At 42.5% G+C, this 27,221-nt stretch overlaps 1 protein-coding gene across 1 annotated transcript in view; it reads right to left on the reverse strand.

Moving 5' to 3' along the window:
• Window positions 1–3,698: 3,698 nt before the first annotated feature.
• The window catches only part of LOC139174261 (tubulointerstitial nephritis antigen-like), a 199,327-nt gene continuing 175,804 nt past the window's right edge, over window positions 3,699–27,221 (reverse strand). The window contains exons 11-12 of the mRNA XM_070764525.1: window positions 17,013–17,058; window positions 3,699–7,186 (exon numbers count right to left, since the gene is read on the reverse strand). Coding sequence (XP_070620626.1) covers window positions 7,043–7,186; window positions 17,013–17,058 — 190 coding nt within the window. The 3' untranslated portion in view covers window positions 3,699–7,042. The remainder of the gene's footprint in view (window positions 7,187–17,012; window positions 17,059–27,221) is intronic.

Genomic DNA, 27,221 nt, shown 5'->3' on the forward strand with positions numbered 1-27,221 from the left:
AAGAATCTGGTATTGCTTCATGGACTATTCCTTTCATATATATATTTGCAGTTCCAGCGTTTTTCCTGTTTGGAAGGACATTTTCTGTTACCTGTGTTTTCCTTGAATTATATAAACTGGCTTTGCCTTTTACCAGTGTGTCTGGCTTCTCTTTTTGGGTTGGTATTGGCTTCTGGAGTGACCCAGACAGAACAAGTGTTAGATAGACCCAAAGAAGAAATGATGAAAGAAATTGATGAAGTATATCGAATTAACGCAAGCTACTCAAGACGATTCCACTATCCTAGAGAAATCCATGTTAGACTCCTGAAGAGACAATTAAGAGATGAGATCTTGAACACCATCAGAGGAGAATCCCTGAGCTATAAAGGAACCGAGATTCTGATTTTAAAACAAATTCCCTGCAGAATCAGAGACAAAAGAAGAAGAAGGAAATACCAATTTCTATCCACACAATTAAATAGAAATAATATTCCCTTCAGGTGGCTTCTCCCGAAGGGAATGTTTATGTTCTGCCAGGCTTCTCAACACGAGCTCCCAATTAAGTTCAAAAGTAGGAATTCAGACACACACAGTTGTAAAGTCTAAAGTAAAGTCAATAGCACTGTTTTATTGAAAGGAAAATACGAGCCAAACACACTTTTAGTCAGTCAAAGTGCTCACCTTCAAAGCGACAGCCTTGAAGGCTGTGAAGAACAATAAACAAACAAACACAAAGCAGATAAAAGGCAGCTGTAAAGATGTCACAGCCACCCTCCTTCAAGAGTTCTCAAGTCACAAACTTAACTATGAAGTAATCCAAACGTCCTGGAAACAGTTCAAAGAGTCCTTGTAAAATCCTGATGCAAAGTATACTTCTCTCCTTCACTGAATGGATAAACTTCCATGCCCAGAGGCAAGAACCCTGACAATTTAACAGCAGCCCCATTAGCCTAATTACCCCCAGCCACAGGTGATCTCCCTTATTTCCTGTAGTATTTACGCAGTTACTTTTTCAGTTACATTGCCCTGCATCTGCACACATCAATGAATGTCTCCTCTTCTGAATCCTGTGATGGTAATGATGATGAATCACTCATGGGCTGCCTGCAATTACCTCCTCTGAGGATCCCACTTCACTTTCACTATCTTCTACAGACACTTCGCTGTTGGAAGCAGTCGGAAGCAAAACTGGCCTCTGACAATGGGAGGATTCACCCACATCAACCCCCACAGTCCTTGAAGCAAGAGCTGGCCCAGAGCCAACCACAACAGTTTATTACCTGGAAGGAGAAGAAATTTAAGATGGGATTCTCTCGAAAAAGCACAAGAAGTCTATGAGATGTTGCTAGCAGAAAATGAACCCTTTAATAAAGAAGAAATTGGAAGCCAAAATATAGAAGGGATCACAATAGAACCTAGAATGGAGGAAGGGGAGGTCAGAGAGTCCGGGGAGATTATGAGAAATGAAAGAGAAGGAGCAAGGGCTAGGATACCAATTGAGACAATGTTTAGAGGTGCCCTCAAATCAAATATCCAGTAACTATGCCAAAAGTTGTGAAATAAAAATTTTGTCCATTAAAATTAATGTTTTAAATTATTTGATTAAAATAAAACGTGTATTATTAGATTTAAGTAAACAGAAATTAGATGTTGTAGGTATGCAAGAAACCCATATAAAAGAGAATTACAATAAACTGTTGGAATGTCCAAAACTGGGAAAAATGTTTTGTGCTTCAGCACAAGTAAGAAAAAAAGGAATTGTCATGTACATTAGAAAGTATTTAAATCCCAGAATAGTTTACAAAGATAAAGAAGGAAGAATATTAATGGTGGAAATTTCGATGGAAAAAGGTAAAGTTTTGCTAGTAGGAATCTGAAACAAAAGGAAATCTATTTAAAATTGCATAAAAATAAATGAAATTGAATGGCAAAATATCTGTATATTACGGGATTTCAACACAATTGCTGACTTAAATTTGGATTATAAAGGGAAAAGCAAAAATCATATTAGATGAAAATTACCAAATTGCTATGATTAAAGAATTTGACTTATATGATGTTTGGAGAAAATTGTACCCTAAAAGTCAGCAATTCACATTACTCACACCCACATAGATCATGGTCCTGCATAGATATGGCATGGTCTAATCTAGCTCTCCTCTTACAGACAACCAAGGTTGAGATACAAAATAATGGGTGGACAGACCACTACTCAATTCTAATGAATATTAAATATAGGTCATACAATCGATTTGGATAAGTGGGAAAATCTCTGGAGTTATAACTTGAAAGTAACTATCTCTGCTGCCTATAAAGAAAACCTTTATAAAATTTTCTATCGATGGTACCTAACTCCTATAAGATTAGCGAAAATCTATCTGGATTTCTTTCCAAGCTGCTGGAAATGTAAAAGGGAGCCAGGTACTTTTTTCCACATGTGGTGGACATGTGTAAGGGCCAGAAACTATTGGAGAAAAATTTGGAAGTGGATAAAAGAAATTTTACTAATTGAGATTAAATCTGAACCAGAATTATTATTATTGGGAATGGTCAATATAAACATGAAAAAGGATGACAAATATTTAATTATACATTTATACATTTATACATTTAATTACGTCTGGTAGAATTTGTCATGCACAAAACTGGAAAAAAGACTCCACACTTACCAACGTACACATCAAGAACAAAATAATGGAATTGGCAAAATGAATAGATTAACGATGCTGTTAAAGGAAAAGAAGACTCTATCTTCTATAAAACCTGGGATAAATGATATAATTGGTTACAAAAAAGAACAAGAAAAGGGAACAATGAATTTACTTATGCCACAAAGAGGAAATATGATAAAAACCTATTTGGAGAGCTTTACCATTTTTCATTGATGTCAGACTTGCAAAAATATGCATAATTTATAATCAGATAAATTCCAAGACTTTTTAAAGATCTGGCAAACTTTTAAAAATTGATTAGGATATTAAATTGTTGATTACATTTTCTTTATATTTTCTCTTCCTTCCTTTTCTTAATATAAATCATGTATTTGGTTTTTATTTGATTTTGTCCTTTTGGAAGCTTAGTATATGGTACAAGTCCAGGTTGTGGGATTTCCACCAATTGTTCCAATCCATAAAATGGGTGTTTTCAGTAACCAAGTTGAAAGCATCAAGAGAAGTTCCACTTCTTTCAAATTCACACACCTAAGCAACCCATTAGACTTCTAATTGCATCCTGAAGGCTAACCTTGATTTGTCCCTGTCCATCCCACCCAGGGCCGCCGATAGGGCAGTACTACTGGTAGTGGCGTCAGGGGCCCGGCCAAATTGACAAATAGGGGGGGGCCCGGATGGTTTTGCTGGCCCCCTGGCGCCCGCAGTAATTTGTGCCCAGTGAGCAGCGCCGACGCCAAGCTCCAGCTCCTCGCAGTACCGGCCCTCTCTTGGAGCGCACGGCGAAGGTAGGAGCCCCTTCGGGGTGGCGGCGTTGGGGAACGAGGCTTGGGCGGCTGGGGCGTTCCCTGTAGCTGTAGGCTGCGCATGCCTTAGCCAGCGCACCCCAAAACGCCCTCCCCGGCCCCGCACACCCTTTTCCAAGGGCGTGCACGCCACGGCCGCCCCCAGCCCCTCTGCTCCTCTAGCCCCCTCGCGCCCCTGGCTACTCGCCGCTGCCCCCCGCATGCCCGCCCGCCCACCCGATCCACCTCTCTTTCTCCTCCGCCGGCCAAGGTTTTTCTTGCCGAAAAAAAAAGAAAGAAAACCTTTGCCGGCTTTCCCCCCCCTTAATTTGAATGTTCCGGGCGGGCTGGCAGGGACATTGAAAATCACTTTCGCCAGCGTCTGGAGAACAAGAGAGAGTGAGAGCGATAGAGCAAGATAGAGAGAAAGTGAGAAAGAGAGAGAGAGAGAAAGAGGGGGGGAGAGAAAGAGATAGCAAGAGAGAGAGAACGAGAGAGAGAAAGGGAGAGAAAGAAAACAAGAGAGAGAAAGTGAGAAAAAGAGAGAGAGAGCAAGAGGGGAGAGATAGAAAAAGAGGGGGAAGAGAGAGAAAGAGAAAGAAAGAAAAAGAGAGAGAGATGAGAGAGGAAGAAAGAGAGTGAGAGAGAGGAAGAAAGCAAGATAGAGAAAGAGAAAGAAAGAAAGAGATGAGAGGGGAAGGAAGAGAGTGAGAGAGAGGAAGAAAGCAAGATAGAGAAAGAGGAAGAGAGAAAGAAAGAAAGAGATGAGAGAGGAAGGAAGAGAGTGAGAGAGGGCTGTGTTTGACCTCAGAGGGCTGGGGGGAGGGCTTGCCCAGGGTGTGTGGCCATGGTGGGCATGGCACGGGATTTGGGGGCAGTAGTTTTAAAATGGCGGGGGGGCAGACACTTAGGCTGTATGGGGCCCCAAAATTCTTGATGGTGGCCCTGATCCCACCTCTCCACCAGGACAACTAGGCTGAGATTCCCCTTAATCTCTGCTTTGATCGGGTATTAGAAGAGGAAGCTCTACTTTCTCCCTTCATCCTCACATAAAAGGGTTTTCCGGCTCCATGGAAGGACTGCTAACACAGGCACTTCTTTCAAAGTTCCCTGCCTCAGTCATGTGTGAAGATGTGCCTTTTAATGTGCTTTTTTCCGCTTCTTTCACACCAATGGCAGCTGCTCAGTGTTTACATTGGCGCTTGCAAATCTTGCAGAATGTAACAAAACCAACCTGCCTAGCTGACTGAAGGCCTCCCCTTTCAACAGCCTTAAGTTCTCAACAAAGGGAGGCTTAGCCATGAGACACTCTCACGCCAGCACAGAAGGTGCAGAGACAGCCATCAAAAGCCAAAATGATTTTTAAAAAGAAAGAAAAAAAGAGGAAAGGTAAAGGGGTAAACTAAGAGTGGCTTCAGGCAGGAGGATCAACGTTTTCACTAGGGCTCAGAGCCAGGATAGTACACCAAGTTGTCAGACTGAGCAAAAGCTGGTGTTTGGCTATGCGGCAGGGAAATGAAAAAAAAAATCCATGGGAGTTGAAACCAGGCAGAGGAGACAGGAGAATTTCCTCCTATTTTTCAATTTAGATGGACCTAAAACAGATGGCCTGGGGCTGATTTTAGCTTGGCTTTGAAAGTCAACCGAAGGATTTTGGCAAAACATTCAGCTGCTGAAGCTGTGATGGAATTGTATTGTCTTTGGAGCAGCAATACCTCGTGGTGGGCTGAACAAGGAAGCTTAAGAACAGAGGAAGTCCTCCTTCCATTGTAGTAGATACACAAGGTAGTTTGACCACATCCTGGTGCTCTCCAGAGATTTGGGCCTTGATGACCATAGATGGCCATGTTAGAGGTTGTGGGGCTTGGAAGTCCAACATAGCTGAGAAGGACTGTTTGAGAAAGGTTAATGTTGTTTAAAGCAGCAGTCACCAACCTTTCGGATCTCAGGGACCGCTAAAGTCATAATTTTAAATCCTGCGGATATGATCTACCTAATGACCAGTTAGATTGGTATGGCTAGATGGTCATGTGATTGGCTGGGTGTGGCCAATTCAATGTCATTCACATTGAGGGGCGCCTTACCAGTCTCTACTCACCCCTCCCTTCTTAGCTCTTCCTCGCATGCTGGCCCAGGCCCCTTAATGCCCCAAAAGGAAGCAGTTGTTGGAGCTAAGCAATTAACATAAGAAAGAGTTGGAAAAACAACTCAGTTTAAATTGGATTTGACCAAGAAGGAGGCTCAATAGAAGCACCTCAGTGAGGACTACAAGCATAGGCTTTCCAAGCAGATGGAAGACCTGCAGGAGTGCAAGGCCAGGTGCCAGTGCCTGGAAGCTCAGCAGGTTGAGATGGTCAACCAGGTTCAGGCCATGATACAGTCCTACTGGAACAATGCCCTCAGCGGCACTTCCCCCCAGCCTTTGCCCAAAGTTCCACACTAGGAGACTAAAGCAGACCCCAAGTTATAATTTCTGCCCCCCTCCAACCTACACAAAAAGACCATGAAGGGGGAGACTCTCTGAAGCAACACAAATGCTCATTGCACACATCTGTCCCAAGGACCATAGTTTGGGAAGCCCTGATTTAGTGCAATATAAAAACTAGATTTTCTGTGGACTGCCAAAATTTTCTCATGGCTCACCAGTGGTCCATAGATCACCAGTTGGTGACTGCTGGTCTAAAGGGTATTACTTATTTCACTTTTATTATTTTGATTACTGCCATGAGTAGGGGTTAAATTAGGGGACCTCTGAGGTCTCTTCCAGTCCTGCGATTCCATGTTGTAAGATAGGATGGGCAGGAAAGCACCACTGCTGCTACCGGTTCATTCGAACTGGTAGCAACCTATCACCTATATAGCTATTCTTGAAAATCTTAGGATATGTTGCAGGTACATAAAATGAGGCAGTTTTTTTCATCTAGTTCATCTGCCATTGATGCAAATATGTCTGCTAGGACTAAAACTCCACTCATCTGTAGATGTACTACCTGAAATGCTTGAAAATTTGGCCCAAGAGGATGACAACTTTTTATTTTACCATGGTTGCCTCTGGGGAAAGTCAAGCCAGAGATGTCATCGCTTCCAAAAAGGTTCTGTAAGGTACATCACAGAAAGGACTAAAAGAAAAAAAAGAGAGAGATGCCGGTTGGTCTCCCAGTCAGCAGGTTTCTTCAGATTATTTATAACTTTCCATCCTTAGGGAATCCTGTCAAGGTTTGCTTCTGATATCTCTAGGTCCCTTTGGTTGTGAATATGTGAGCTATACATAACAAAATGTCAGATTGGATATCTTCTCTTGGTCCTTTTCAAGAAACTGTAGCACTTGGGTAGCCATTTCAGAGGTTTTCAGGTTCCCCCACCCCATCCCAACATCTGAGGAAGAATACTCCAAAGACTTTCCAGGTCCAAAAAATTCACATGATGGTTCTAGGCTTTCCCCAGAACAGAGACAAAGGCTGCTATCTTTGGAGGCCAAACCCATATTAGTTATGTCCTGTGACTGTTCTAGATACTGGATGCTTTGAGGAGAAGAAAACATAGGGCCAACAGGAGGAAAGAAGTTCTTTCTGTTATCACAATGCAAGGCTGAAGAGTCCAATCTCTTCATTTCTTGTAGCGCATATCTTCCATTTCAATCCGGCCCCAGACACCCACTACAAAAGATTCAATCTCACACTCATTGGTTCCTCTGGCAATGCGGAAGTAGCCATGTTCACCCCATGCCTTGCCCCAGGAGTTGGCTGCAATCTGAAGACAAAGATAGAATAGGCTATGAAATGGGTATTGATGAAATGAAAATAGGATTTTGGATGTTTTTTATTAATCACTTATATAAGAAGATTACACAAGCAAATTGTTAGGCATTGATGATATACCATTATTTTGGTGTATAACACGGGAGTGGGACTTTTTGTCTCCGCCAGTTGGATGAAGCTGTTTCCTCCGCAGCAGCTCCTCGGCCGCTGCCTTCACTCCCTCACCCAAAGGCCCCTAGCTCTTGGCCCCAGCCCTTTGGCCACTAAAATCCAAATTCAGCCACAGCCTTTTGGCCACATGGGACACTTCGCCACTATCCAATCAGAACGGTTGTTACAAAATGCTACTTTTGGAAGGAAAGAATGGGACAGTTTGCTCTTTCATACACAAACACATTGAATGATAGAGAGGGAAGGGACCTCGGTGGCCATCTAGTCTGGCCCCTTCTCATTCAGGAGACTTACAGAATGATAGAGAGGGAAGGGACCTTGGTGGCCATCTAATCTGACCTGACCCACCTTCTCATTCAGGAGACTTACAGAATGATAGAGAGGAAAGGGAACTCAGTGGCCATCTAGTCTGACCCACTTTCTCATTCAGGAGACTTACAGAATGATAGAGAGGAAAGGGAACTCAGTGGCCATCTAGTCTGACCCCACATTCTCATTCAGGAGACTTGCAGAGTGATAGAGAGGGAAGGGACCTTGGTGGCCATCTAGTCTGACTTGACCCACCTTCTCATTCAGGAGACTTACAGAATGATAGAGAGGAAAGGGAATTCAGTGGCCATCTAGTCTGACCCCACATTCTCATTCAGGAGACTTGCAGAGTGATAGAGAGGGAAGGGACCTTGGTGGCCATCTAGTCTGACTTGACCCACCTTCTCATTCAGGAGACTTACAGAATGATAGAGAGGAAAGGGAACTCAGTGGCCATCTAGTCTGACCCACCTTCTCATTCAGGAGACTTAAAGAATGATGGAGAGGAAAGGGAACTCAGTGGCCATCTAGTCTGACCCCACATTCTCATTCAGGAGACTTGCAGAGTGATAGAGAGGGAAGGGACCTTGGTGGCCATCTAGTCTGACTTGACCCACCTTCTCATTCAGGAGACTTACAGAATGATAGAGAGGAAAGGGAATTCAGTGGCCATCTAGTCTGACCCCACATTCTCATTCAGGAGACTTACAGAATGATAGAGAGGAAAGGGAACTCAGTGGCCATCTAGTCTGACCCACTTTCTCATTCAGGAGACTTACAGAATGATAGAGAGGAAAGGGAACTCAGTGGCCATCTAGTCTGACCCCACATTCTCATTCAGGAGACTTGCAGAGTGATAGAGAGGGAAGGGACCTTGGTGGCCATCTAGTCTGACTTGACCCACCTTCTCATTCAGGAGACTTACAGAATGATAGAGAGGAAAGGGAATTCAGTGGCCATCTAGTCTGACCCCACATTCTCATTCAGGAGACTTGCAGAGTGATAGAGAGGGAAGGGACCTTGGTGGCCATCTAGTCTGACTTGACCCACCTTCTCATTCAGGAGACTTACAGAATGATAGAGAGGAAAGGGAACTCAGTGGCCATCTAGTCTGACCCCCCCTTCTCATTCAGGAGACTTAAAGAATGATGGAGAGGAAAGGGAACTCAGTGGCCATCTAGTCTGACCCCACATTCTCATTCAGGAGACTTGCAGAGTGATAGAGAGGGAAGGGACCTTGGTGGCCATCTAGTCTGACTTGACCCACCTTCTCATTCAGGAGACTTACAGAATGATAGAGAGGAAAGGGAATTCAGTGGCCATCTAGTCTGACCCCACATTCTCATTCAGGAGACTTGCAGAGTGATAGAGAGGGAAGGGACCTTGGTGGCCATCTAGTCTGACTTGACCCACCTTCTCATTCAGGAGACTTACAGAATGATAGAGAGGAAAGGGAACTCAGTGGCCATCTAATCTGACCCCCCTTCTCATTCAGGAGACTTAAAGAATGATGGAGAGGAAAGGGAACTCAGTGGCCATCTAGTCTGACCCCCTTCTCATTCAGGAGACTTGCAGAGTGATAGAGAGGCTATGGTGGCCATCTACTCTGACCTCACCCACCTTCTCATTCAGGAGACTTACAGAATGATAGAGAGGGAAGGGACCTTGGTTGCCATCTAGTCTGACCTGACCCCCCTTCTCATTCAGGAGACTTAAAGAATGATGGAGAGGAAAGGGAACTCAGTGGCCATCTAGTCTGACCCCCTTCTCATTCAGGAGACTTACAGAATGATAGAGAGGGAAGGGACCTCAGTGGCCATCTAGTCTGACTTGACCCACCTTCTCAGTCAGGAGACTTACAGAATGATAGAGAGGGAAGGGACCTTGGTGGCCATCTCATCTGACCCCTCTTCTCATTCAGGAGACTTACAGAATGATAGAGAGGGAAGGGACCTTGGTGGCCATCTAGTCTGACCCCCTTCTCATTCAGGAGACTTACAGAATGATAGAGAGGGAAGGGACCTTGGTGGCCATCTAGTCTGACCTGACCCCCCTTCTCATTCAGGAGACTTACAGAATGATAGAGAGGGAAGGGACCTTGGTGGCCATCTAGTCTGACTTGACCCACCTTCTCATTCAGAAGACTTACAGAATGATAGAAAGGGAAGGGACCTTGGTGGCCATCTAGTCTGACCCCACATTCTCATTCAGGAGACTTGCAGAGTGATAGAGAGGCAAGGGACCTTGGTGGCCATCTAGTCTGACCCCCTTCTCATTCAGGAGACGTACAGAGTGATAGAGAGGGAAGGGACCTCAGTGGCCATCTCATCTGACCCTCCTTCTCATTCAGGAGACTTACAGAATGATAGAGAGGGAAGGGACCTTGGTGGCCATCTAGTCTGACCCCCTTTCTCATTCAGGAGACTTACAGAATGATAGAGAGGGAAGGGACCTTGGTGGCCATCTAGTCTGACCTGACCCCCCTTCTCATTCAGGAGACTTACACAATGATAGAGAGGGAAGGGACCTCGGTAGCCATCTAGTCTGACCCCCAGCTCAAGCAGGAGAATGAAATGGAATGACAGAGATGGAGGGGACCTTAGAGACCATCTAGTCCAACCCTCTTCGCAAGTAGGAGAATTGGTCTTCCGGTCAAATTCTGGGGCTGCTAAATTGGCTGGTGGAACTCCTTGCCTCACAACAAGCTAATCCTTTAAAAACTAATTTGGGAACCCAATCAGAGCAGTCCTCTCAAAAGAGGTTTGGGAGAGACTGCTAGGTAGCAAAGACAGAAGTGAAGGCTGGTTGCTGTCTGGGGCCCCTTTATGACCTGCTCCTCCTGCTAATCTTTGGAATTTTTACGATGCGTGGAGCATTTGTGATAAAAGAAAGTGTCAAGAGAGGCAAAAAATTGGGGCCCCGAGATGTGGGGGTAGGGTCCACCCCCACTCTTCACCCATACACATTTAACAAGAGTTGGAAGGGACCTTGGTGGTCATCCAGTCCCACCCTCTCCTTCCACCCATACACATTTGACAAATTCTGACCTGCTAAATTGGCAGGGGTAACATACTGCTCCCAATGCCCCCTCCCTCTCCCACTTCTGGGGACCCTCAATACGAATGAAGGAGGGGTGAAAAGAGGCATGGGTCCCCAAAGGGGGGGCAGTGGGCTTTGTGGGGAAAAATTGGGAAGGCTAATGATCCTTTCCTTTTTGCAGAGAGAGAGAGAGGTCTGTTCATACTCTGGGCATCTAGACGATCCCATGCCTTCTTCTCCGTTCATGTGTGGAGTCCCCAAAGTGTGTGGGGGGCTTTGGGAGCTCTTTCACACACACACACACACACACACACACACACACACACACGATCAGCAGCAATGAACTTTTGTTTTCAACAAAGCTAAACTCCAATGGTTATCCCATCAATAGATATGGAATCAAAATCACCAAGTACAGAATTTAGTTATAAAAAAAGGAGCATGTGGTAAGCTGTTCCTATATCTCCTTGAAATGCTAATTGTTTTAGGAAACTCCTGTTTCTTTGGTGTGATATACACACCCACACCCACACATACCAATTCTACTCAGGACCTCTCTTCAAGCAGGAAACTGACACAGAGTCATAGAGATGGATGGTACCTCAGAGGCCATCTAGTCCAGCCCTCTTCACAAGCAGGAGAATTGGTCTCCCGGTCAAATTTCTGGGGTGCTAAATTGGCTGGTGGAACTCCCTGCCTCACAACAAGCTAATTTGGGAAGCCAATCAGATTGATCCTCACAAAAGACTGGTGGGTGGGAGAGGTAGGTAGGATTCTATTAGCAAACGACAGAAGTGAAGGCTGGTTGCTGTCTGGGGCCCCTTTATGACCTGCTTGTCATGATTATCTGTGGAATGTTTACGATGCCTCGAGGCAGATGTAAAAGGAACATTGGCTGGGGGAACACACAACTACATGCTCCTCTATAAAACTCCCTTTGCATTTCTCTCTCTCTCTCTTTTTCTTCAGGGTCCCTTCCAACACTCTCCCCCCCCCACACTTTGTGGACTGTCCACATGGACAGAGGAGGGGGTGAAAAGGGCATGGGATCGTCTAGATGCCCACAGCATGAATGGACCTCTTTCTCTCTCTGCAAACAGGGGGGGATCATTAGCACTCCAATCTTTCCCCCCCACACATACACATTTTGTGGACTGTCCACATGGAGAGAGGAGGGGGTGAAAAGGGCATGGGATCATCTAGATGCCCACAGCATGAACGGACCTCTCTCTCTGCAAACAGGGAGGGATCTTCGGAGAGGGGCGGCATACAAATCGAATAAATAAAATCATTAGCCGAGAAGGGAGTCAGACTAGATGGCCACCGAGGTCCCTTTCCTCGCTATTCTTCTGTGAGTCTCCTGAATGAGAAAGTGGGTCAGACTAGATGGCCACTGAGTTCCCTTCCCTCTCTATCATTCTGTAAGTCTCCTGAATGAGAAGGTGGGTCAGGTCAGACTAGATGGCCACCGACTTCCCTTCCCTCTCTATCATTCTGTAAGTCTCCTGAATGAGAAGGTGGGTCAGGTCAGACTAGATGGCCAACAAGGTCCCTTCCCTCTCTATCATTCTGCAAGTCTCCTGAATGAGAAGGGGGGTCAGAATAGATGGCCACCGAGGTCCCTTCCATCTCTATCATTCTGCAAGTCTCCTTACTGAGAAGAGGGGTCAGACTAGATGGCCACTGAGGTCCCTTCCATCTCTATCATTCTGTAAGTCTCCTGACTGAGAAGAGGGGTCATACTAGATGGCCACCCGAGGTCCCTTCCATCTCTATCATTCTGTAAGTCTCCTGACTGAGAAGAGGGGTCAGACTAGATGCCCACCGAGGTACCTTCCCTCTCTATCCTTCTGTAAGTCTCCTGACTGAGAAGAGGGGTCAGTCTAGATGGCCACCGAGGTCCCTTCCATCTCTATCATTCTGTAAGTCTCCTGACTGAGAAGAGGGGTCATACTAGATGGCCACCCGAGGTCCCTTCCATCTCTATCATTCTGTAAGTCTCCTGACTGAGAAGAGGGGTCAGACTAGATCGCCACCGAGGTCCCTTCCCTCTCTATCATTCTGTAAGTCTCCTGACTGAGAAGAGGGGTTAGACTAGATGGCCACCGAGGTCCCTTCCATCTCTATCATTCTGTAAGTCTCCTGACTGAGAAGAGGGGTCATACTAGATGGCCACCGAGGTCCCATCTCTATCATTCTTTAAGTCTCCTGAATGAGAAGAAAGGTCATACTAGATGGCCACCAAGGTCCCTTCCATCTCTATCATTCTGTAAGTCTCCTGACTGAGAAGAGGGGTCATACTAGATGGCCACTGAGGTCCCTTCCCTCTCTATCCTTCTGTGAGTCTCCTGAATGAGAAAGTGGGTCAGACTAGATGGCCACTGAGTTCCCTTTCTTCTCTATCATTCTGTAAGTCTCCTGAATGAGAAGGTGGGTCAGGTCAGACTAGATGGACACCAAGGTCCCTTCCCTCTCTTATCATTCTGTAAGTCTCCTGAATGAGAATGTGGGGTCAGACTAGATGGCCACTGAATTCCCTTTCCTCTCTATCATTCTGTAAGTCTCCTGAATGAGAAGGTGGGTCAGGTCAGACTAGATGGACACCAAGGTCCCTTCCCTCTCTTATCATTCTGTAAGTCTCCCGAATGAGAAGGGGATCAGACTAGATGGCCACCGATGTCCCTTCCATCTCTATCATTCAATGTGTTTGTGTATGAAAGAGCAAACTGTCCCATTCTTTCCTTCCAAAAGTAGCATTTTGTAACAACCGTTCTGATTGGATGGTGACGAAGTGTCCCATGTGGCCAAAAGGCTGTGGCTGAATTTGGATTTTTGTGGCCAAAGGGCTGGGGCCAAGAGCTAGGCGCCTTTGGGCGAGGGAGTGAAGGCAGCGGCCGATCAGCTGCTGCGGAGGAAAGAGCTTCATCCAACTGGTACTGGTGGATGTCCTAAACCCATAAGACACACCTTTTTCCCCCCTAAAAGAGGCTGATAATTTGGATGCATGTTATATACTCTGAATGTAGCTTTTAACGATTTCCCCAGCTATTACCTTGCAGGTTCTTGTTTCTCTCTGCGAAGAATGTTTTCCAAGCCCTAAGTCTTTGGGTTTTTTTCCCCATTGCTCTACACTTTCCAGGTGTTAATGATGTTCCTAGCTCTTTACTGGCTTGCAAGCTCTTTCTTTGTTACTCTCTCTGAATAAGGTTTTTTTGAAACCTTAACCAGGGGATAAAATAATGTGCTGCAGCTCACCAGGCTAAGGACACTAGCCAGAGGAAAACCTGGTAAGCAGATTCTTTCCCCTATTTTCTTTCCCAGAATCTAAGGTGCGTCTTATACTCCGGTGCATCTTATACTCTGAAAAATATGGTATGTGTTTTCGTGTATGTATGTTTTTTATGCTGGAGAAAAAAATAAAATTATACCCAGAAAGGGGTTTCCAACAGAAAAGCATTGGTGTTTGTCTAATACTTGAGTTTTACATTTGTATACTTTAAAAAAATGCTTATAACAACCCTCAAGCATAGGTCAATAGGGAACCATCGATCAATAGTGAGAGACAGTTTGATAACTAATCATCTGAACTGGTCTCTCCACACGTCATCCTTAGTGAAGCATGCAAACCAGTCTGCATTTCTGTGTCGGATGAGGAGAGCACATCTTTCTCCATCTCTCCTGGCCACTTTCTACAGAGACACAATTGGAGAGCATGTTAACAAACTGTTAAATGACTGTTTGTTTTGGTGGCAGCAGTGCCTTGGAGAGAAAGTCAATACAGTGGACTGCATGGTGGTGAGTGGTAGCCAAGAAGAGTATAGGAAGCTTGTTTCCCATTATTCAGGATACTCTTATAAGCACCATTTGTTTAGTCTTCAAAGCATTGTTAGAAAACCCACTCGCCCATTTTAGGGTCTGTTTCTGTTGCTTCCCTCTGGGAGGAGGTTTTGAAACATTTCAATTTTATAACTCCTTTGTTCCCTATGCCATCCATCTGGTAAACTCACAAGATTTTTTTTCTCTTGCCATGCACATGTATACATCCGAACTAGACTGTGTTGTTTTTCTGTGTCACGTAATGTAATGTGCAGTCAGGCTGTAGGGAAAGCAAGTAGAATGCTTGGCTGCATAGCTAGAGGTATAACAAGCAGGAAGAGGGAGATTGTGATCCCGCTGTATAGAGCACTGGTGAGACCACATTTGGAATACTATGTTCAGTTCTGGAGACCTCACCTACAAAAAGATATTGATAAAATTGAACGGGTCCTAAGCAGGCTATAAAAATGGTGGAAGATCTTAAGCATAAAATATCAGGAAAGACTTAATGAGCTCAATATGTATAGTCTGGAGGACAGAAGGGAAAGGGGGGACATGATTGAAACATTTAAATACGTTAGAGGGTTAGATAAGGTTCAGGAGGGAAATGTTTTTAATATGAAAGTGAACACAAGAACAAGGGGGCACAATCTGAGGTTAGTTGTGGGAAAGATCAGAAGCAATGTGAAAAAATATTATTTTACTGAAAGAGTAGTAGATGCTTGGAACAAACTTCCAGCAGACGTGGTTGGTAAATCCACAGTAACTGAATTTAAACATGCCTGGGATAAAAATCCATCCTAAGATAAAATACAGGAAATAGTATAAGGGCAGACTAGATGGACCATGAGGTTCTTTTCTGCCATCAATCTTCTATGTTTCTATGTGAGTACATGCAGATTGACTGACTCATGTTTATGTAGTGTATATTGGTGGTGGTGAAGCTTTGAGAGCTGTATGCAATTAAATTTCATTTTAATGTATGCCAATTAATGTGCATTCAAAGTGACAATAAAGTTACTCTAAGTCTAAATCTAGTGTTTAAGGAAGCAGGATAGAAAATGGTGTCTGTGAGTTCTAAGCCCACTTTAGCTATGGAGTTCAGTTGAGTGTCTTCCCCTCTCTCTTAGCTCAATAATATCTTGAGTTATTTGTAAAAGCAATACAGTAAAGGCAATACATAAATAAAATTAATAAATACATTAGTGTAGCCCTGTGTTTATGAGCATGAATTTGGGCAACTCCAGGAGACAGGGAAGCCTGACATGTTATGGTCTACGGGATCACAAAGAGTTGAACATGCCTTACTTGATTGAACAACAAGAATTAGGTCAAAGGCATTGGCAGTCATCTCAAATGGGGGATCTTGAGTAAGAGGAGAGGGGGGAAAAACAATAATAGCATCAGAATGATAATATCATCATGACATTACTTTGATTTGTAGACCCTGGGACCAATAGTGACATTTCATGATGATATCACTACACACCTGAATTGTTTTGACAATACTGTAGAGGCTGAAAACATGAGTGCATCTTATACATCTTATACACTGAATGTAGCCCCACAAATCCACCCCCACACTTTGGCCTCTGCCTCCCAGCAATTTACCTCCTTGCAGCAAACAGAACAGAGCCTGTTAAGCCAAGCAACTGATTATCAGTTTCCCATCTCTCAGCTGATTTGAGACCACCTGCTAAACTGAAAGTGAAACTAGCTGCAAGGAGGCAAATTGCTGGGAGAGAGACATAGATTTTTATTTTCTGCTGAACTGGATGCAAGGGGGTGAATCAATAACTATAAATGTTTGTAGAATGTTAAAATTATTAGACTTATTTTTTTAAAGATTGCTTTATTATTGTTCTAGACAAAATGAAGAAGCTTTTTAAAATAAATGCTTGATCTGAGAGTCCCAGTGCTATTGTATCTTCTTTTAAATAGCAGAGAATAACGATACTTCCAGAAACCCACATCAATTTTAACAGCATCTGTACAATTATAATCTGAAATGTAACAGTGTCCTGTTTATTATTAAGATAAGGCAGCTGAGTTAAACACTGATATAGTCACGTTTGGAGTAGATCTATTTAAATAATTGGGAGGAGTTAGTGTAACTACATTTAAGAAAACTTTCTGGCTTTAATATACAGTACTGTACTGCCATATTTTCTCCAATTCTTTGCTATTTCTACGGGTCAGACACACATGCACAGAAATACACAGCAAGCAGGATAATAGACCAATTTTTTTCAAAAGTGTAGTAATTTCCAGAGGTATGTCCCCCAACTCCTAGAATTATTAGCACTGCCTGTGCTGGCTAAGGATTCTGGGAGTTGAAGTCCACATGGCTTAAACCAAGATTGAAAAATACTGATCTAGATGGAAATTCTGGTTGACCTGGTTAAGTGAATTGTGTTGAATCATGCTATTGTGAAATTGACAGAAAGAATATATTTACTATCGTCCTTGCTGGTGACACTCACCCAATATTTCCATTTTGATCCATCCAGCTTCCATTCTTCTCCCCATCTGTGGTTAAAAAAATAAGAGTTTGTTCAACAGCTAACATATCTGTAATGTTGCAAGATGGAGAAGACAACCATGGAAAAAAAGGAAATAGGCAATCTAATATTTTCAAGATAGATATTAGGATTTTTCAAAACTATACATGAAATCATGGAAAAGAAACTGGAATGAACATGGAATAGAAAAATTAAAAATAAATGCTGACTGAATGGACGATATTGATAATGTGCCATCATTACAGCTTCAAATTTTAGCAGCTACATGGATTTTCTTCATGACAATCTGTCCCTAATCTGGTCTTTAGATCTTGTACCCATCAGGCCTATAATAAAGTCCATCCAACTTGCTGCCGACCATCAATTTTCTCCTCTTTCCTTCTGCCTTGAATAACTGACTCCACCAGAGAGCTAGAACTATTCACACAATGTGTTCAAACAAGGAAAATTTGAGCCTAGACACTTGAGCTTCAAGTGAGAATTCTGCAATAATTTTACTATATCCCCTTAAAATGTAGTTATTTCCAGCAAGTTCAGCTACATATACCATATTTTTCAGAGTATAAGACACACCGGAGTATAAGACAAACCTTAATTTTGGGTGAGGAAAATAGGGAAAAATAATCTGCCTACCAGGTATTCATGTCTAGTTTTTAGGCTGGTCAGCTTCAGCACATTAGTTTACTGGTTTTGAACCCACATGCTTGCTTTTTATCCCCTAGTTATCCCCTAGTTCAGAGAGAAATTCAGGCAAAGGGACAATTGGTTTGCTAGCAAAGCACAGAAGATTGTTTCATTGCTAGCACTCGTTAGGGCTGAAAAAAGGCTCAGCTGATTGTTGGAGAGAGCAGCAAGGAGAGAACTAGAAAAATATAGCTTAGCTAGTAAAACACGGAAGGTCACATTAGCACCATGTTAGGGCTTTAAAAAAGCTTAGTAAAGCTACATTCAGAGTATAAGATGCACCCAAATTTTCAGCCTCTTTTGGGGTGGAAAAAAGTGTGTCTTATACTCTGAAAAATATGGTAAATTCTAGTAATAAGCACAGGTAATCCTTAGTTTATGATGGATGGTTAAGAAATAGGAAAAATAAATACATAAATAAAACTATTGGTCATTTAGCAATCATTCAAAGTTTTGACAGATCCACTGGGTGGGGGGGTACAACAGTCAGCCTCAACTCCCCCTTACCCATAGTCATGTGATTGCACTTTGAGGTGTCTAGTAACCGGACTGCATTTATGGCCATTTGCAACGTCCCAGGGTCATGGGGTCACATTTTACAATTGTTTTGCTAAAAACTAACATTTACTTCCAGTTTTTGGCCAAACTGTGCCCATAAGCAAACCCTGGGCTTTCACTTCATGAGTGCAGTCATTTGCTTAACAACCACAGTGAGTCACTTCATGACTATCACATAAAGATTATAAAATCGGGCGGGTCACGTGACATGCCTGCTTTACAACTGCCATGAGTTACAATCGTGATTGGCAAGCTCCATTACGGTAATAACTCAAGAACTACCTGTAAACCCTAAATCAGAGGTCTTCAAACTTAGTGTTCTGTCGGGCTCTCTGCAAGACTTCTCCCAAAAATTCACAGGTAGAAATTTCAGACACACACACGTTTGAAAATTCAAAACAATGTTCTTTATAATGAAAATTCACTTAACCTAAGCCCTGTTTTGGGATAGCAAAGAGCACTCGTCTCCAAACAAACTGGTAATTTGTACAAGTCCCTTATCAGTTCTGTGATACTTAGCTTGCAGGTGTGGGGCAATTCACAGTCCTTCTTCTTTCACAAAGTGAAACACACTTTACTCTGGTTTAGTTTCAAAGTGGGGAAAAATCAGCACACAAAAGGTCAAACTCAGTAAAGCAGTCACGAAACACAACGATCAGATAATCCTCCACAATGGCCAAACCCACAGGCTGCTCTTTATAGCAGCCTCACTAATTACCACAGCCCCACCCAACCACAGGTGGCCTCATTTTCTTTGATAATAATTTCTCAGTTGTTGTTGCCTATGCATCGCTCTCCGCATGCCTGGCTGTATCATTAACTCTTGTTCTGAATCCAAGGAGGAGCTAGATAATTGATCTCCTTCTGAGCTGTCTGCCACACTCTCCTCCTCCCTGTCACTCATGTCTTCTTGGTCAGAGGAGGCTTCATCAGCAGATTCCACCGGGGCAAAACAGGCTTGCAGCATGTGGATGTCTCCCCCACATCCACAGTCCTTGGGGCAGGAGCTGGGCCAGAGCTAACCACAACACTTAGTAACTTTAAGACTTGTGGACCTCAACTCTCAGCTATGCTGGCTGGAGAATTCTGGGAATTGAAGTCCACAAATCTTCAAATTGCCAAGTTTGGTGACGCATGCCTATGATTATCACAGGTAGTGTTGTGGTTTACTCACATCCTGCACAAATAATCATGGTGCCAGGCCAAAAGCTGTCTTGTGGGGTTAGAGGCTTTGGCCTGCCACAATACCACAATATTAGGGGAATTGAGAGGGGTAGTTGAATGAGAGGAAAGTTACTAGCCACAACAAATTCATTTCTTAGAGTCCAAGGACATTTTTTTTGTTCTGCATCAACTGAAGAAAAGAAGAATTCAATGGAATCCCTACACTTGGACTGGTTCTTGTGATGAACTTGTGGGTGTGGGGATGTGGGCTGAACCTTAACCTAGGTGGGATACTGGAAGGAAGTTAATATCAACATGGCTCTGATAATAAATTGAACCTTATGAGAGAGAATTGGACTGGAATCTGACTTATTTCTCAGATGCTATTTGGGGCGTTGATACATGGACAGAGGATGAAGAGACTGTGGAGGTGTGGCACAGGCATCCTATGTTCTTGGCATCTGAGATTCATAGTGAAGAAGATGTGGGGTCAGGGTCAAAATAACAGCCAGGGTCTGCTGCACTTCCTGGGATGAGTGTATCAGCACTTTCTGTGGGGAATGATGTTGAAGTTCCTGTGCTGAGGGACTCAGGAGAAGAGAAGGAGCCTTTTCTGGATGCCAGAGTGCGAAGGGCATCTAAGAGACATGAATGGTTGGCTAAGAGGAGATTCACTCAGGAGTAGGACTGCTGATTATTGGGTCATGCCCTCAGGGTATTTAAGAGTGAGCAGAGCCATGCTTTATTGCAGAGAACAACATGCTCCATTCTGGCTTCTAGTTTCATGATCATCCATCTTACATTTGAAAAAACATTCTTGGCTTTCAGAAAAACTCTGAGCTTCAAGATTATTCCTGTGCATCTCTGTTTCTATTTACAGTTGGGTAAATTATTATTGTGCTTATCTCTCTTTCTGGGACTCTTACCAGCTGATAATACTCGCCCTGCTCATTCCAGCAAAGACATTTAGACACTTTTACTTCGTTCAAAAAACTTTACTTGTAAATATTATTATTATTATTATTATTTTTTATTATTATTAATTCATTTTGTATGACACCCCTTTCCGAGGTCTCGGGGCAGCTCACAACAACATATATAATTCTTGTACAAAGTAAACCCTGGTGGTCTGCATTTGATTCCTGAGTGGCTCAGTACTAGAACATAACAGGTAGGCTCCTCCTCTATAATTCACATTGACTTCCCACTGTGCAAATGGTCTGCTGCAAATCAGAGTTGATCAAGAACCTTTGGGGAAAATACATAATCCTCACACACACAACTTATTTCTTCACTTCAGAAATGAATAAAAGCCAAAGTGAAGTCTTGGCACTTGATTGAGGGATTTCCCATTTCATTGCTGTCTGATAAGCTTAAAGAATAGCCTGATTTTTTTCCTTTAGCAATCAGCATGAGACAATAAAGTTAAATGGAAAATACAGCACTGACTTTCTGACCGAGGGCCACAACTCTCCCTGTGCTTCATTGTAGCAGCAAATGAGCAGCACAGCAGGATTTTGATATTCTTGCTAAAATTAGTAACTGGGACAAACCGGTGATTACTCCAACTCAGAAATCAGGATAAAATGAAGCACATGGGGTGCCCGAAGCTAAGGTTTCCCTGGAGCACTCCATTTCAAACATGACTGGGGAATTCTAGAAGTTGAAGTCCACCAACTTCAAGTAGCTAAGTTTGGGAAACGCTGCCCTAAACTCATCCAGGTAGCGTGGTGGTACAAGTGGCTCAGTTCTCCAGATTAGAACATAGAATCATAGAGTTGGAAGGGACTTCAGAAGTCTTCTATTCCAATCCTGTGTTCAATCAACACCACCCCAGTCAAATGGTTCTGTAGTACAGCATATATTTTTTGAGAACTCCAGTGACGGAGCACCCACAATTCTAAGATGTAAACTGTTCCACTTATTAATTGTTGTCCTGGTCAGGAAATTTCTTCTTACTTCAAAGTTGGATCTCCCTTTAACAAGCCTCCATCCATTACATTTGTGCAAATGCTGAGTGTTTTCCTGGATGGCCTCTGTGATCACCAATGGAGACAATGTAGCTCTGTTTGGGATATTCAGGGAATTGAAATCCACACATCTTAAAAGTTTCCAGATTTGGGGTAAAAACCCTCTGGCTTACCACTTTGCAGCTTTCCTGATCTGCTGCAATTCAGTTCTTGCCCAAATGGTTCTGAAGCTGAGATGCAAAGATTGCCTTTAAAAGACAACTTGGTGTGTGTGTGTGTGTAGCAGGCATCACTGGAGGAAATTTGGCTGACTTGTGAGGAATCCAGCTGCCAAGAATGTACTCTTGGCAGAGATCCAGAAGGTTTAATCATCTGCACTTCACAGCACAAAAGATTCAAAAAAATTTCCACCACACAGATAAAAACAAAGCCAACTCTTCCATCCATGCCCAGCACCAAAACAGAGCTAATACCAGCTTTGGGTAATCCTGCCTGCTTCATTTTCATGACCCACATTTGATCTAGTTCTAGCCAGAGAAATTCTCATTTGTGTGGGTTTTTCCCCCTAATGCTCCTCGAAGACCGATTTCAATCAATTAATAATATTTATTCAGAAAATGACCAGCAAAATTTAAAAGAATCAAACAAACAAAATCAAAGTGAAGCAAATAAATATAATAAATCAGCAGCTAGCAAAGACCAATTATATATTGCTTGCACTGAGGCAATAGAACATTTAGCTATTCCACACATAAAAATTGTTTTAGATCCTAAAGGAGAAAGTTCATCTAAAATTGATCTGGCCACCCAGATTATTTATCTATGATGGGTACAATGTAGATTGATCTAATGTCTCTGTAAAAAGTACAATGTTGTAATATATACGAGGTGGTTTCAATCTCCTTATCATCACATGGGCTAATAGGATCAGCCACAGGAATTGTACTATATCTGTTCTGATCAGTGGTGGGTTGCTCCCGGTTCGGACCAGTTCTTAGAACTGGTAGTGCCAGTGGCAGGAGACTCTGCCCACCCACCTGGGACGCTTCTGTGCATGCAAGTGAGCACATTAACTGGTAGCAAAATCATTTACAATCCACCACTGGTTTTGATGAAGTGCAGAGGGAAGAATGTTAAAGCTGACTTTAAAGAATGTGATTCTCAGCTTAGGGAAGGTTAGTTTTACCAAGTAATTTTCTGCTTTTCATGAGCTCCTGTTGATCATATTGAGGGAACCTATTAACTTCAATCTGAAATTCCACATCACTTCTTTTTTAAATAATTAATGCCTTAGCTTGGGGTGTTCCAGGGGCGGGCTACTACCCGGATGGGGTAGCAAAAATGGAGCTCTACCCCAGAGCACCCAATTTGCACTGAAATCTGTTGAAAGAAAATGCATAAGCCAGTGTGGCAGTAAGAATTTTGGTAGCCCTTCACTGGTTGTAACCTAAATGATTTTAAGAATTCTGGAAAAAGCCCAGATGAAGCCAGGCTATGCTCTACTGCCTGCTTACAGGATGAGGTAAAATTATGTTAGAACTAGACAGGGTCAAATGAAATGGCAAAAATGCATTTTCAACCCTTGAAGAAGAAACCTGCAAGCTTGGTGATAGCCTTTGTTTCTTACATGTACCAGCCACATGCCTCTAAAGCCCTTACACATATTTTCTGGTTATTGATGCTTTGCAAATAGGTTTTGGAGACTTCTGTCCCTGAACCAGAGGTGACTTTGAGTCTTCAAGAGTGTTAGTTAGTTAGTTAGTTAGTTAGTTAGTTAGTTGGTTGGTTGGTTGGTTGGTTGGTTGGTTGGTTGGTTGGTTGGTTGGTTGGCTAGTTAGTTATAGTTAGTTAGTTAAAATAAGAGAAGAGCCGGGATGGCACAGCAGGTAGAATGCTGTAATGCAGGCCATTGAAGCTGACTGTAGATCTGCAGGTCAGCGGTTCAAATCTCATCACCGACTCAAAGTTGACTCAGCCTTCCATCCTTCTGAGGTGGGTAAAATGAGGACCCAAATTATGGGGGCAATAGGCTGGCTCTTTTCAAAAGTGCTATTGCTAACATGTTGTAAGCCGCCCTGAGTTTAAGGAGAAGGGCTGCATAAAAATTGAATAAATAAAAATAAATAAAGAAATAAGCAAACAAAAATATTAAGAGAACACCTCTCTGATCTTGATGAATACAAATCACCAGGACCAGATGGATTTGTTTGTTTGTTTGTTTGTTTATTAGAGTTAAAAGGGACCTTACAGGTCATCAAGTCCAACCCTCTGCTCAAGCAGGAACCCCTACACCTCCCCAGCCAGATGGCAGTCCAATCTCCTCTTGAAAATATCCAGAGTTGGGGTATTCACAACCTCCGCTGGCAGGCTGTTCCACTGGTTGATAGCTCTGACAGTCAGAATGTTCTTCTTATCTCCAGGTTGAATCTCTACTTGGTCAGCTTCCATCCGTTGTTCCTCGTCTGGCCCTCTGGTGCCCTGGAAAATAGTGTGACCTCCCTCCTCTGTGTGGCAGCCTATCGAGTACCTGTATACTGCTATCATGTCCCCCCTGGCCCTTCTTTTCACTAGGCTATCCATGCCCAGTTTCAGCAACTTCTCTTTGTATGGCTTGGTCTCTAGTCCCCTTATTATTTTAGTTGCTCTTTTCTGCAACCTTTCCAGAGTCTCTATGTCTCTTTTGAAGTGTGGTGACCAGAACTGGATGCAATACTCCGGCTGCGGTCTGACCAGGGCATTATAGAGTGGGATTATTACCTCTCTAGTCTTGGAGTATATCCCTCTGTTCATGCAGTTTAGGATTGTGTTGGCTTTTTTACTGCTGCTGCACATTGCTGGCTCATGTTTAGTTGGTTATCCACCAGGACTCCAAGATCCCTTTCACAGTCACTTGTGGTGACTGTAGTTTTGCCCAGTTTGTATGTATGTTTTGGGGTTTTTTTTACCTAGGTGCAGGATTTTACTTTTCTATAAATTGAACTTCATTTTGTTTGTTTGGGCCCACTGTACAAGTCTGTCTAGATATTTGTGTATCCCAAGTCTATCATCTGGGGTGTTGGCCACTTCCGCCAGCTTGGTGTCATCTGCGAATTTAATTAATTCCCCCTCTATCCACTCATCTAGGTTGTTGATAACTATGTTAAAAAGTACCGGGCCTAGGACTGATCCCTGTGGTACCTCACTGCCTACCTCTCTCCATGTTGACATAGACCCATTGAGGACTACTCGTTGGGTGCGATTCATCAGCCAGTTTCCAATCCATCTTGTGTTACTGTCAATCCCACTTTTCTTTACTTTGCAGAGTAGTAGGTTGTGGTCCACCTTGTTGAATGCTTTGCTGAATTCTAGGTATATTAAGTCCACTGCGCTTCTCTGGTCATTTGATTTGGTCACAGTGTCAAAGAATGAGATGAGGTTGGTTTGGCATGATTTGTTTCTGACAAATCTATGTTGGCTGGTGGTTATTACATTATTTGACTTAAGATGGTGACAGATCTGTTTCTTGATTATTTTTTCTAATATTTTCCCAGGAATAGATGTTAGGCTGATCACTCTGTAGTTTCCTGGGTCTGGTTTTTTTGGTCTTTTTTGTAAATAGGGACCATGTCAGCTCATTTCCAATCATTTGGTAGTTTTCCTGTGATCCAGGATTTTTGAAAGATGTGGTACGGAGGTTCTATGATGACATCAGCTAGTTCCTTTTGGACTCTGGGATGCAGTCCATCTGGTCCTGGTGATTTGTACTCATTGACTTCCAATAGGTGGTCTCTTACTGTATTTTTATTAAAGTAGAGTTTTGTTCCAGTTTTGATTTCTGCAGCTGTGATACAAACTCGTTGTTTTGTTGTTTCTTTGTTTCTTTGTGAGTGAAAACAGATGCAAAGAAAGAGTTGAGCAGTTCTGCTTTCCCTTTGTTGTCCATTACTTCTTTGCCATCTTCTCTTTTTAGTGGACCGACTGTTTCCTTGGGGGTTTTTTTGGTTGTTTAAGTTTGGAAGAAGCTTTTTTTATTGTCTTGTACTTTTGTCACTAGGCTTTGTTCGTACTGGGCTTTTGCTGTCCTGATTTTTTCTTTGCAGATTCTGGCTGTTTGTTGGAAATCTGCCTGGGTTATGTGTCCTTCTTTCCATTTTTTGTATCTGTCTTTTTTCCCCATTCAATTTGTTTGTTAGGTGTTTGTGTAGCCAAGCTGGTTTCTTTTTGGATTTCGTGTGTTTATTTTTCATTGGGATAGCATTTCACCGGGATTACATCCCAGAATTCTAAAGGAACTGGCAGATGTCATCTTTGAACCACTGTACTACATCTTTAAAAATCCTGGAACACTGGGGAACTACCAGAAGACAGGAAAAGAGCTGATGTGGTTCCTATCTTCAAAAAAGGAACAAAAACTGATCCAGGAAACTACAGACTAATCACCCCGACATCAATGCCCAGGAAGATACTGGAAAAGATAATTTAAAAACATCTGCCAACACCTAGAAACAAGTAAATTAATAACTAGCAGCCAACATGAATTTATTAAAAACAAATCATGTCAAACCAATTTCCTTTCATTCTTCAACACAATCACTAAATTAGTAGACCAGAGTGCCTTCAGCAAGGCACTCGACTAAGTAGACGACAACCTATTTCTTTGTAAGATAGAAAAAGTGGGATAGACAGCTTCATCGCCAGATGGAGTCACAACTGGCTGACAAACCATACTCAATGAGACTAAGTCTACATGGAGAGAAATAAGCAGCGGGGTACTACAAGGTTCCGTCTTAGGCTCAGTACTTTTCAATATCTTCATAAATGATTTATATGAGGGAATAGAAGGTGAACATACCAAATTTGCAGATGACACTAAGCTGGCAGGGATAGCTAATACTTAGAAGATAAGCTCAAGATCCAAATGGATCTTGACAGATTTGAACACTGGGTCCCATCTAACAAAATGAAATTCAATGTAGAGAAAAGTAAAGTTGTACATTTACATAAGAATAGCTCAAAAGATAAAACCAGCAAGACAAAATCAATTTGAACATGCGAATAAGCCAGGAAGATGGTTGTCATATATATTAAAAAAGGAAAATGAAAAGAAATATATCCAGCAATTAGAGGACGAAATGGGAGAGAAACAAGTGGAAATAGAGGCGGGGGGGGGGGAAAGATAATTAAAAATTATTTTCAAGGTCTATACAAAAAAGACAAGATAGGAGAAGAAGATATAGAACTATATTTAAACGAGTCTGAACTACCACAGATGTCTGAAATTAATATAGACAGAATGGAAAAAGATATTTCAATGATAGAGCTTGAGAGAGCAATTAAAAAACAAAATAGTATCAAAACACCTGGAACAGATGGGATCCCATCGGAACTATACAAACAAATGCAAGAACCCACAAAAAACTGATGTTAGTAATGTTAAATGAGGTGTTAAATAAAGGGAAAATCCCTCAATCATGGAAGGACAGCTTAATTACTCTAATACCTAAAGACATAAATCAAAGACATTTGATAAAACAATACAGACCAATAGCACTATTGAATTCGGATTATAAAATTTTCGCAACGATTTTAGCAGAAAGATTCAAAATAATTACAAATGAAATAATACACCCAGACCAAAACGGCTTCCTGCCAAATAGAAATATTAAAGATAATCTAAGAAATATAATAAATATATTAGAATATGAGATAAACCCTGGGAAAACCATGGCTTTGATATTTTTGGATGCAGAAAAAGCATTTAATAATTTAAATTGAATTTTTTAAATAAATCAATTAGTAAAGATGAAATGGGGAT

Source organism: Erythrolamprus reginae, chromosome 11 (genome assembly GCF_031021105.1).
Source record: "Erythrolamprus reginae isolate rEryReg1 chromosome 11, rEryReg1.hap1, whole genome shotgun sequence".
Classification (NCBI taxonomy): Eukaryota; Metazoa; Chordata; class Lepidosauria; order Squamata; family Dipsadidae; genus Erythrolamprus; species Erythrolamprus reginae.